The following is a 12,845-nucleotide window of genomic DNA, read 5'->3' as shown; positions in this document are numbered from 1 at the left end:
CAAAAAAAAAAAAAAAAAAGTACAAGAAACTGACTTAAAACATCTATAAAAGACATGCTAGTTTATATGCTTAATTATTTTTCTTAAGGTCTGTCTCACGTCTCCAATTTGACCATAAACTGCTTAAGTGAGGACCCATGTTAAATCTGTCTTGCCCCCAGCACTTAAAGACTTTCACTATGTAAATGTTCAAACATACTCGAATACGTTTTAAAACATCTTCTCATGTAGTAGTGCATAAAAAATAGTGTGAACAAATATAGTAACAGGAACTTACCATTGAAACCACTAGAACTAAAGCCAGCTAACATAGTAAATACAGTTTTTCAAAAGCCTTTAATTTTGGAAGCCCTCAACTTAGCAAAAAAAATCTACACATAAACCTACAGGCTCAACAAGGACTAGTGATTCTCACAGAGCTGAACGTTAAATAACTTGATCTCATTCTAAATAAGTGTAAGAACTGTACAGATAATTAATGCTTCTGAGAACTCCAATACTTAAATTTTATAAGCAGTTCATCTACTAGCTTAGTCGAATGCTGAGATCTTTTGGGAAGGAGAAAAAGCAGCCAAGGCGGTGACACAGCGGCGCCCCCGTGAGTCTGCTGTGGGGCAGCGCTCGGAAAGGCTAACACGTGCAGGGGCTGATGAGCTGCTCAACACAAACAGAAGTGTCTTGAAGGAAACCAGGGTTGGCCTTTACTCATCGACTGGAACTTATCCAAAAAGTAGTCTGATGTCCTAGTTACCTCAGATGAAAATCATAATGTTAAGAATACACAGGTGACCATCGATTCAAGAGGAAAGTAAGTATCTTCAACTTGTTTTTGTTGCCGAAAAAGCAAGGAATTCTCAAAGCAGAGCCGAGAGCAGAGTTTTAAAATACAGCACTATGATTTTCACCTGGATAAAAGCTGGAAGTCAGACTACTTTTTCTTTTACGTCAGCATGACTTCGGCACGTTCTGATCACAGATAAAAGACAGCGGCACTTCGAAGGAAAGCGTGGCCCTGGGCCAGTGGGCACTCAGCGCCCGAGGGGGCCCGCGTGAGGCGGGGCCCGGCCCGGGCCGCTCTCCTTCTCGGCCCTCCCGCGTTACCTTGGCACCAGACTTCCGCCTGCTTGGCTTCTTCTTACCTTGTCCTTTATACCTTGGTATCTGAGCATGAGAATAAAATGACATTTTACCACAAAGTATAAATCTTTAAAAATAAACTAATTCATACCAAACCAATACAGATTCCTATTAGAAAATTTCTTAAAAACGGAAAATCTAACTAATGTGCTTCATTTTGAAATCCACTGTTTTAGTCTTTTCCTCACACTCTTCCTAAAGTGGTTCAGCTCATGTTTAATTTCTCCCTCCGACAGTCACGGGGTTCAACGTAGGGACCAGAGCCCCTGCTCAGCTCCCGTGGGTGGGGACTCACTCCTTTCCCGCTCCATCCAGCAGCACGCTAAGAAAGCCAGCCTGCACGCCTCAGCAGCTTCCTCTGGGACCCGCCCTGGCCTCACCTCTCCTTCCCCGGGAGGACACAAAGCGCGCTTCTAAGGGCCAGGCTGGACCCTGTGCTTGGCCCCAACTTCCCAGAACTCTTAGTGCTCTCCAGACCGATGAGGCGCCCTGTAGGCCCTTCGTAGAGCCCCCAAACCACTCAAAGACCTCAGAGAGAGAAGAAAGCGGGCAAGAAAAGGGTGGGGCAAGGGCTAGAATCCCAAATCCAGACCCTGTAGGACTACAGGGGAACTGCAGTCTAACTGCCAAAAGAATGCCGTGTCTTAAAACAGACCCCATCCAGCCCCACTAGAGATGGGCCGTGGTGTCCGGAAGCGCTCACCGCGCCCGCGGGCCGATGATGCGACTGAGAGCCCAGGCAAGGCTGAAAACCATCGGAAGGTGGCAGAAGCAGGGACCACCTGGAGACACCTTAAAAATTACCATCACTTCTCTGTATTTAGAGCAACATTTCCTGACTTAAAACTTAAGATTCTCTCGATAATTCTCATGATAGAGCTTAAAACTCTTTTTATGTAGAGAGCATACGAATATGTAAAACAGACATTAACATTTTATCTTGAAGACACACAATATGTGGAAAATTAGTACTACCAATATGCTTTAGAAAATAATATGCTAGAAAGAGAGCTTCCGAATAACTCAATACTATAGATGTGAATACGTATTTTGGAATATGGTTAATTTTAATCCCTCTAAAGCCAGATATTTTCACAGAAAGCAAACCTTTCTTTTTACTAAGGCTCTTATATCTGGCACTTAATTTGAAGTGAATTTTAGATTCACTTACGACCTCGTTCTCCCAGTACAGCAGGTTCCAGCCTCCAATGAGCATCACGGGAAAATGCTTCCAAGACCAACCAACCCTATTAGGAAAGGCTAACTAGGCCTCGGGAAAAAGAACAGCTACCAGCAGCGTGAGAGCCTCATTCTCAAGGCACAGCATTCCTCTGATTTCTAAATCTAAAAAATAAAAAGGAGCAACAACATCAAAGGACCAGCAATAAACAGCAACAGGAACCATTCACTGGTGTCTATGCCCAGGCATCTGGAAAAGCAAGGAACCTAGCAGCACAAGTGCTGCCCTCCAGACGTTCACCAACTTTAAAAAGACACAACTTGTATCTACGAATAACACAGCGCCAGGAGCCACCTTGGGATGCTCCACGGCACCTCTCCAACAGAAGTCAGAGAAGTCACACAACACAATCAGACCCAAGCCCGCCCTGGGGTAAGGTGGGCTGGTTCATCCACCGTGCTGTGCTCAGCCAGACACAGGAAGATCCCTTTCCAGACCACGACCTTTCTATCCATTCCTACTATTACAGAGAGCCTTGAGTTTAAATTCAAGTGTTCCACACAATTGTTTTCTCCGTTAATCCAAATCACTGAAATCAGAAGGCCTTAACTTTAACAGCTCATACAAATATAACCAGAGTGCATGGACTTTTTATAAATCCTTAAAATATCTCATTAGTATAAAAAAATCACGGTGATTTACAATTCCAAATCTGGGCACCTGTCTACAGTATTCAACACAACAATTCTATATGCTGGAGCCTGATATTCTCAAATTACAGGAATTTATAAGTGAAAAGTAAATTTCCTTGTTAATTGAAGGACAAAACACTCAAAGTACCAAATGAATCCAAATATCCTACAATTCTGTTATTTAACAGCATATTTCTTTCTACGATACAATATTCAAAACAATATCAAAGCAAAAGAATTTTCAAAAATTTAAAAAAAAAATTTTTTTAAATAAATTCAGTATTATAAAAATGGAAAGTATAGTACTGAGATCCAAATCTCATGTGGCTCAACATATAAATTGTTGATAAAAAAATTTAAGAGCATATTTACATGGCATTTTAAAAAACCTATTGTCTTGCATAATGGTCCCAAAGGAGCTTATTAAAGTTTTAGAAGACTCTCTAAATAAATAAATAAATAAACATTAAAATATATACTTCATCAAAGACAAAAAAGCACTTTAACAACAACAAAACTTGTAACAAGAGTAGAGACAGAAAGCAGAGCCCCGTGGAGCCTTAGCCCACTCACCTTACTGGGAGGAGTGTGTGCACTTGTTTTTCTTTCTGGTGACTTTGGTGGAGAATGTACATCAGATAGAGCTAGTGCACCCTGAAAATATTCCACAGTTTAAAATTAAAACATTTAAAAATAAAGCATGAACATACCAATTATACCTCAACAGAATATCAGTATTTAAAACCACTATACGATATTGGCACTTTTATTTCTTCCTATTAACATAAATATCCTCATTAGATTTTCTTCAAATTTTACCAAAACACAAAGCAAACAGATTTGTGATTCTAATTACCTGCTGAGAATTTCACCCAAACACCTTGAACAGGCTATACTCAGGCCGCATTTAAACATGCCCCCAAGCTTCCTTTCCAGAGTTATTTAACCTTCTCACTTTGCTTTCCCAACTCGCCACACTAACACTGTCCTGCGATTCTCAAAGATCTACTCTTTCTACCTTCCCTTGACTTGATTCCTTACTTCACTGTCTCAAAATCACAGTCTCAAAAAAAAAAAAAAAAATCAACTAGCAACTCTCATAAAAACAGGAGTACATTCCAAAAGTGGCTCCTCGTGCTGCATTATTCATAGATATAAGCGACTCTCATGAAAACAGGTAACTGAGGGGGGGGCGATGAACTGGGAGATCAGGATTGACATGTACACACTAATATGTATAAAATGGATAACTAATAAGAGCCTGCTGTCTAATAATAATAAAATTAAATATTTAAAAAAAAAACAGGTAACTATTACAACTACGCGGGATGAGGCACTAAATTACAGGGTCTGCCAGGAGGGAGTGAGTAAAAACAAGAGAAAACGTCCCCGAAGTCAGAGTCAAGAGAATGTGGATAGTGGGGCTTCCCTGGTGGCGGAGTGGTTAAGAATCTGCTTGCCAATGCGGGGGACACGGGTTCGAGCCCCGGTCCAAGAAGATCCCACATGCCACGGAGCAACCAAGCCCGTGAGCCACAGCTACTGATCCTGCGCTCTAGAGCCCATGAGCCACAACTACTGAGCCGATGTGCCACAACTACTGAGCCCACGAGCCACAACTACTGAAGCCCGTGTGCCTAGAGCCCGTGCTCCACAACAAAAGAAGCCTCCACAATGAGAAGCCCGAGAACCGCAACACAGAATATCCCCCACTCGCTGCAAGTAGAGAAAGCCTGCACGCAGCAAAGAAGACCCAACACAGCCAAAAAATAAAATAAATAAAAATAAATAAATTTACTAAAAAAAAAAAAAAGAGAGAGAGAACATGGATGGTAACATTGCACAGCTGGGTACGGGAGAGGATGTACCATTTCAGGTGCAGAATAGATGAGAAAAGGGGGAAGGCAAGAAAGCAAAAGCCACTTCACAGGTAAGCTCCACCTGGCCTAAGCACAAGGTTGCACATTTCAAAAAAAGGCATAAGGCTAGAAAGCCAGGTTGGTGCCATATCATGCAGGATCTTAAAGTTGAGGAACCTGGAGATTATTCAGTTGCCATTACACAGTCACTGTAATGTTTAAAGAGGGAAGAAACAGACAAAGAGCTGAATTAATTCAGCAATCATGAATAGAAAAGACTGAAAAGATGTGGGCATAGCCACCTGGTTTTTAAGAGGGGGTTAAAAGGCACTTTGGGTAAAAGCTTCACTGAGTTCAGTGGCTAATCCACATCTAGTTTTCTTTTCCAGCATCACAAGTCCAAAGTCCATTACCTTCCACATTCCTACAGACCAACCTGACTAAAAGCACACATTTACCCAGGTATCTGGAACAGTCACGATGTTGTCTACATCCATGAAACAGTATCTTTATGTAAAACTAATGTTTGTAAAGGAAATCAGACCATTAATCTCATGAGCACGATTTCTAAAAAGAAAGGATAAGAAAGACAATGGCTAATCAAAAAAACGAAGTATGAAAATGTTTAGAAACTGCAAAATAAACAGCTCAAAGTTTTAAGCCTAGTTTAAAAAAGCCTTTAAGTTCAAAAAATTGTCAACTAGCCTATAATTCAGCCCTTCTACGTTTAAAAATAGTAGTAAAAGTAACAACCAACAATTGAGTGTTCTCAGCATTTCACATGCACTAACTCACGCGTGCACTAACTCAGGCTTGTAAGCCCCACGACGCCTGCAACGAAGACTACCATCCCATCTACAAAGGAGGACCCGGGGAGGGAGTCGCATGACCAAGGCCGGAGGCTAGTTAGTGGAGGAGCTGGGATTGGCTCCACACAGCCCAGCCCCTGAACTCCCTGATCTGAGAGTCACTCCCCAGGACAGGTGCGGCAGCAGCCTCAGAGCTACCGCATCTCCAATTTTCATCAAAGTGTGCATTTATACAATCTCTGAGTATGTCTTCTTTTGTTTTGTAGGAATAACCTCTTTTTATTTAAACCCGACTCATTACGTATGCACTAATCTGCGTGGCCGCACTAAACAGGCAATGACTGGAAAACAGAAACAGGTAACAAAGGGTAGGACTGTACTTACTTCCCCACTGGCTGGCCCTTTTTCTTTCTGTTGACAGCGTCTGATCACTTCTAATAATAAGGGTCCACCCACCGTACCTTCTGCTTCAATAATTCCTAAATCTCGGGCTAAATTCTCTCGACCTTCGAGACCTTGAAACTGGGAAAGAAATAAGATATAAAGAAGTATAAATGCACCAAAATATAGAAAAGTTATTTTCAGAGATTAAAGAAAAACACTTTCAGAACTTAAAGACATCTCTAAACTCAAAGAGGCCATTTTTCTAAGGAAAGAAACGTCCATTTTTAAGAAATGTATATTTCTTTTACCAAGTCTCTGCATTCAAAGTCTCCATTACCAGGTATAGGCTTAGAGCTGAACAAGTTAACTCTATAACATCACTTCTGTCAAGTTATGTGAAGCAGGGACACTGATGCCAGCTATCTGACAGCTCAGATGGCTTTTGAGAAAAAGATAATCAACTATAAAATACAATCTTTATGCCAAGATTAAACTAAGTAAGTTGTCAAATTTTGTTAACTTTCAGCTTGTAATGAACCCATCTGTATCAAAGGCAGTTTCAGAGACAGACGTAAAAAGCATCATTCTTACTGTGCTAGTTTCAGGTTGAAAAACAGCCAAGGTAAAATCAAGATTGAAAAACTGAAGAAATTCGGCAACGAGACTAGCCACCAGCCGGCCTGCAAAGAGCAAAAGACAAGGTGGGAGAGGGTCTTTAGGAACCCAAGGCCTCCTCACTGACACTGGAAGTAAGATAACTACAGTAAAGGGAGAAAAGAAGTTTCTCAATGTTTCAAAGTGCAAATTTCTTCTCTTGAATAATACAATGAAGTGATGAACATCTCAGTTCCACCATTTCCTCATTAGGACCATTGGTCTGGAACCATCAGTAACACAATGTGACATTTCATAAATGGATGAGTGTTTTGCTTTTCACAGGAAAATCAGCTTTTTACAATAAAATTGGCTGTAACCGACAATTTCCCATGACCACTGATATTTAATGGCAACTCAGTTGTACAATAATATACAATTTAAAATGAGAACCTACAAGAATCAGATACTTCAAAAAATAATCTGAAATTCCTCATTTCTCCCAAATGGAGTCAAGATTTGAAAATTCAGAGACAGACAAAATAAACAACAACAAACATCTTACCATCTTTCGTATTTAAAAACTTTTTCAGGCTCTCATTGACTAAAGGAGTTTTGTTCTGTTAAAAAATGAAATATTTTAAGGGTTATACATTTATCCCCAAACGACTACAAAATGTAGACTAAAGTTTAATTTTTTGGCAAAGATATTAAGTTAAATACTGTCACTCACAAAATGATGGCTAAACCCATTCTATAACTACTGATTACTACAGGAACTACTTTTTGCTAAGGTAAGGACTGAGACAGGTAAGGACTGAGATATACTCAATTAGGAGATTCTTCTTGACAGCAGCAAAAGAAATTACTTAGGTGTAGTAGTGATGGATTTAAGATGTTAATGAATTAGAGGGTGCCTGGAGCACAAGGAAAGGTATGAGACAGACACAGTCTTTCAAAACTGAGGAAAAAAGTTGCAGAGGTATTAAAAAGCAGAACGTGAGTTAAGGGAATCAGCTTTCTCCTTGAGAGAGATGTAAACATGTTTCCATGCTCAACAGAAGAGCCAGCAGAAAGGGAGAGGCCAAAGATAACAGCGTATAGAAGAGGCACTGACAGTAACACCTAGAAGGTAAAACCCAGAGAAAGTGATTATTCTTGGACAAGATAGAGTCGCCTCTACTAAAGCAGGAAGGAACGAGAAACAGATGAGCACAGATGCAGGGGAGCTTTTTCTGAGATGAGTGACAGATTGTGGGGGAGGACACAAAAAGTTAGCATCTGATGCTTCTATTAACTAGTGAAGGGAGAGACAAGACCGTCTGTCAACAGTGAAGCAAACAGGTGATGTAGGAGGCTAACGTGAAGGCGAAGTGGGAGCTGCCGAGCAGAGACGAGAATCAGGGTCAGCAGCTCAGGGCCTCAGAGGCTGGAACCGCCAAGCAGGAACATGAGCAGTCCAGTGCGGGGTGACGCTCGAGCGCAGATGGACACAAACGGGGAGGGGCATTAATCGGCTCAACTAAATGACCCTTAAGATTTTTCCCCAAATCAAGTACGGCTGCAAGGCAAGGTAGTGAGGATTTTTTTTTTTTTCTTCTTGCGGTACGCGGGCCTCTCACTGTCGCGGCCTCTCCCGTTGCGGAGCACAGGCTCCGGACGCGCAGGCCCAGCGGCCATGGCTCACGGGCCCAGCCGCTCCGCGGCATGTGGGATCTTCCCGGACCGGGGCACGGACCCGCGTCCCCTGCATCGGCAGGCGGACTCCCAACCACTGCGCCGCCAGGGAAGCCCGAGGTAGTGAGGATTTTTGAGATATGGACCATGGGGTGCAGACCAGCTAAGAACAAGAGGCAGCTAAGAGAAGACTGACGTCTGGAAAAACACAGAAGTGAAGACCTTCATGAAGTGAAAGAGGAGCAAAGGCATCTGGGTCTAGAGTGAGGAGAAGAGGCTGATTTGTCACAGAGGAAGCTGAAGGCCTTGACTGTGGAGTGACGCTTGCTGACGGCAGGTTCCAGGGTATTTACTCAGGATGGTGGCAGGACGTGCCGTAGAGAGAAAAAACTAAATACACTTATACAGAGAGAAGTGACAGGACCTTTAACATAAGAAAGACTACATGATTTTAAAATAACTGGGTGGGGCTTCCCTGGTGGCGCAGTGGTTGAGAGTCCGCCTGCCGATGCAGGGGACGCGGGTTCGTGCCCCGGTCCGGGAGGATCCCACATGCCGCGGAGCGGCTGGGCCCATGAGCCATGGCCGCTGGGCCTGCGCGTCCGGAGCCTGTGCTCCGCAAGGGGAGAGGCCACAGCAGTGAGAGGCCCGCGTAACGCATAAATAAATAAATAAATAATAAAATGAAATAAAATAACTGGGTGACCGGATAACTTGGAGAAAAGCTGCATACGATATTCCTCCCACCTGGTGGGGATTCACAGTGCACATTAGCATATTAAAGGTTCTAAGGGGTCCCGCAGTAAACCCACTTACTGTGAAACCGTTTCTTCAGGTGTTCTGGATTTCCCCTAGCGAAAGAGATCTATGAGATTTACTATTGGCCTCAGAGTTGTGGTGCCTTAACTTTCTTTAGATTACTCCAAACCTCTAAAATATACATGAAAAGAGAATAATCTTGACCCTCTCCCAACAGTAAAGAAGTTTAATCCTTAGTTCAAAATTGTCCCCGGCTACACACTCCTCTAAACAGTGTTTTAGAGTGGCTTTGAAGTAATTAGAAATTAAACATAAACGAATACAGTCATTAAACTTTGTAGATTTCGTACCTCTACTTTTTCTTGCTCCTCTAGCGCTAAAAACACAGCTGCTCGGAGTTCAGCCTTGAAAAAAAGCGAGGGGCAGGGGTAAAGGAACAAAAATGATCTCAGGACATTTTCAGGACAAGAAGCTCACCAACTGAAATTTCAAAAGGCAAAAGGAAAACTAGCGAGATGATAACGCTCAGCAGGCAGGTGCAAAGAGAGACCAGATGGCGTCCCAAGACGTCCTGACGAAAGGGCGCAAGCTCTCTGTGCCCCGTGCCCACCGTCTGTTCCCCTGGCACTGTCAGCACCCATCACTCTGGCTGCGGTCCTGATTTCCGGTGCTTCATGACGCCCATCGGTCGCGTCAAGGTTGCAAAGTACACTCCGAGAAGCAGCCCGCCACCCGCTCGTCACCGCCAGCGGAAGGGGCTCGCTGCCCAGCAGCAGAGGCCAGGGGCGGGGGAGACCCAGGGGCTGGGGAGACCCAGGGGCGGGGAGCAACTCGACCACCGGGCCTGGAACGGGACCAGAGTGGGTAGCGGGCGACTCGACCACCGGACGCCGCGGTCGGCCTCCTCCGACGAAGGCTGGCCGGGCCCCCCGACCCGCTCGCCGCCGCGCGGCCCGGAAGCTCCCCGGGAGAGACCCTCGACCCGAGCGCGGACCGCCCCCGAGGTGGCCCGCGAGCTCAGACCTCAGCCCAGGCGGCCCGCCGGATGCGTCCCTTGCCCCTTTGTGACGCCCGCGGCCGGCCTCCCCTCCGCCGGCCCCCCCGGCCTCCCGCCCAACCTTGATGCGGTTCAGGACCCCGCTGTTCTCCAGCGTCTGCACCAGCAGGTCCCGCAGCTCCGTGTCCTCCTCCGCCACCACCGCGGCCGCCGTCGCCGCCATCTTGCTTCTCCAAGACAACCGCCCAAGCCGCGCCGACGGCCGACGGTTGCCGCAGCCCGCACGGCGCGCGGCAACGCGGATCAGCCCACGCTCCCGGCGCCGGCGCGCAGCCAGCCGTCACGTCGGGGCGGGGCCTCTAGCGGGGGCGGGGCCTCGGGCGTCTCCGGAGGCGGGAGCTTTGAAAGCGGTGGGCGAAGCGGAGGCGGTTCTGGTGGCCGGTAAAAGCCAAAGCTGGCACCAAGTCAACTCAGTGCTGACAGCTGGAGGCTGACCCGGATGCAGAAAAGGTTCAGCTGAAAGGCATATGCGAGCTGCCTACAGACCTGCTGTACCCCTAATATCGTGAATGCTGCTGAGTGTTTTCAGTCAATTATGGGCAAAGTTCGAAAGATGTAATCATAATTGCAGAGGCGAATGCAAATTCTTGACAGTATAAAAGTAGAACTCAGACTTACAATGTTGGTGGGGGGGTGAGAGAGAGTATAAACACACTAATTTCCTCATCTCCCTTTGCAGGGAGCCAATAGGAAATATGTAAGTTTATAAATAATGACTTAGGTAAATAAAGTCACAAAATCTTCCACCATTAGAACTAAAAGTAATGTAAGTTTTAACATTAGGAGCTGAAAGAGAAGATAAAATTTTATCCTTTGAAAATATGCTATTTATGGTTGATGGGTCAGGATGTATATTATTTAGAGTTATAATGAAAAGAACTAGAAGAATTAAAAACAAACTTAACTGTAGCTGAGTCTAGGGTATGGTACCAGGTGGTGCGTAGGGGAACAGGGAGGACTCAGAGACCTTTCAGTATTTTCCCCTTTTGTTTGTAACCACTGATATGAGTAACCTCCACAGCAACAAAACAAATGCAAATGGACTGTAGTCTAGTTACAAAGCAGAACTGTGAAACATCCTAACACAGAATGCAGGAATTAAAGAGAATGAGGCAGAATATATATATATATACATATATATATATATATATATAAAAAGATGATTAGGAATTATGAAGTGAAATTAGTAAATTAAAAGACAGTAAGTGGGGCTTCCCTGGTGGCGCAGTGGTTGAGAGTCCGCCTGCCAGTGCAGCGGACATGGGTTCGTGCCCCAGTCCGGGAAGATCCCACATGCCGCGGGAGCAGCTGGGCCTGTGAGCTATGGCCGCTGACCCTGCGCGTGCGGAGCCTGTGCTCCACAAGGGAAGAGGCCACAACAGTGAGAGGCCCGCGTACCGCAAAAAAAAAAAAAAAAAGACGGTAAGCAAAGGATCCAAATTAGGGAAATAGAAAAATTACTTGTGGGTTTGTAACATGTCTATGAAAAGAAGCTGTCTGCAAAATCTCTGCTCGTCCCAAATAAACCTGTTCTGCCTGCATTTGAGGAAGACCTGAAGTGCCAGGGAGTTTGTACCTCCCAAGAGGGCCTGCAGGCAATGAGTGGGTAAGGACCCCTAGCCCCCTCACCCCCAGGGGCAGGAGGCACATCTAAGTTGTGTCCACTAGCTTCCAGTGTTTCTGGTTTGAGCTCTAGTGAAATAGAAATGTGCTTGAAAACACAGCCTTTATTAGTTCCTTCCCTGCCTGGTCCCCTTTCACTACTTCCCTGCTGGTGCTTCCTGGCATCCTCTCCCAAATAAACTGCACCCAAAGCCTTATCTTGGGCTCTGCTTCTGGGGCACTCAAACCAAGACAGTCGCCCCAGATCGGGTCATGTGAAGCAGACCTGGGAAGGGGGTTCTGGAATCAGGGTACTCATCAGCCGGATGGCCACGGGGACCCACCCTTGGAAGTAAGTGGGGTGGCCATACCCCCCGGGGTGGTGCCACAGCTTTGCAGTTGTGACTAAGCGGGAGGGGATGCACGTGGGGCGGGGGGCTCTGACTTGTGCAATCTCTCCAGCATTTGTGGAAATGGGGGCAATGGTAAATTTTAAAGACTGTGGAGTCAGGTTTTTTTAATTAATGATAGAAAAATGCTGAAGGAAGAATATGACAGCCAACTATCAACCCAAGGCGTGGTCCCATGATATCACATTGGTAGCTTGAAACCCACTATGGTAGGAAACACTAAGGAAACGGGCAAATACCGTAAATAAGGGCTTTAAAAAAAGAAAAAAACAGAGAGCCAGGTGTTAAACGTTTACCAGCACATCTGCCTTCGCTGGGTTTCCTGAGTCTGAGGATTTGTACCATTTGTTACTTCTCAAGGCCTCTTGATCTTTCTAAGCTTCGGTTTCCTCAGCTGTCAAGTATTAACCTACCTCATAGAGTTTTGTAATTTAAAATAACATAAATGTGGATCTGATTCGTTGGTGATGGGGGGTGAGGGGAGATGGACGCGGGCAGAGGGAACTTGTGGGCAGTGAGTAGGCCACGGTGCACTTGATCTTTATTTGGCTTTTTCTAGGTCTGCAACTAGAGTTCCTCTTTCAGCTAAGCTACGGCCCTCCATTTCAATTCTTTTAGCAGCTTTGTAAGGTAACTTTCGAAGGCACTAGGGTATTATTTCAATTATTACTCTATCATAAAAGTT

At 45.0% G+C, this 12,845-nt stretch overlaps 1 protein-coding gene across 2 annotated transcripts in view; it reads right to left on the bottom strand.

Moving 5' to 3' along the window:
* The window catches only part of CEP43 (centrosomal protein 43), a 25,425-nt gene extending 15,029 nt beyond the window's left edge, over positions 1 to 10,396 (bottom strand). Inside the window, exons 1-7 of one of the 2 annotated variants that reach the window (XM_007445915.1) lie at positions 10,210 to 10,396; positions 9,442 to 9,495; positions 7,221 to 7,275; positions 6,653 to 6,741; positions 6,062 to 6,199; positions 3,583 to 3,663; positions 1,102 to 1,161 (exon numbers count right to left, since the gene is read on the bottom strand). In XM_007445915.1, the coding sequence (XP_007445977.1) occupies positions 1,102 to 1,161; positions 3,583 to 3,663; positions 6,062 to 6,199; positions 6,653 to 6,741; positions 7,221 to 7,275; positions 9,442 to 9,495; positions 10,210 to 10,311 (579 nt within the window). In that variant the 5' untranslated portion in view covers positions 10,312 to 10,396. The remainder of the gene's footprint in view (positions 1 to 1,101; positions 1,162 to 3,582; positions 3,664 to 6,061; positions 6,200 to 6,652; positions 6,742 to 7,220; positions 7,276 to 9,441; positions 9,496 to 10,209) is intronic. The other variant, XM_007445916.1, reaches the window with a different exon arrangement.
* Between the last annotated feature and the right edge of the window lie 2,449 nt (positions 10,397 to 12,845).

Source organism: Lipotes vexillifer, unplaced genomic scaffold (genome assembly GCF_000442215.2).
Source record: "Lipotes vexillifer unplaced genomic scaffold, Lipotes_vexillifer_v1.1 scaffold459, whole genome shotgun sequence".
Taxonomy (NCBI): domain Eukaryota; kingdom Metazoa; phylum Chordata; class Mammalia; order Artiodactyla; family Lipotidae; genus Lipotes; species Lipotes vexillifer.
This window is presented reverse-complemented; position numbering and strand designations above follow the sequence as displayed.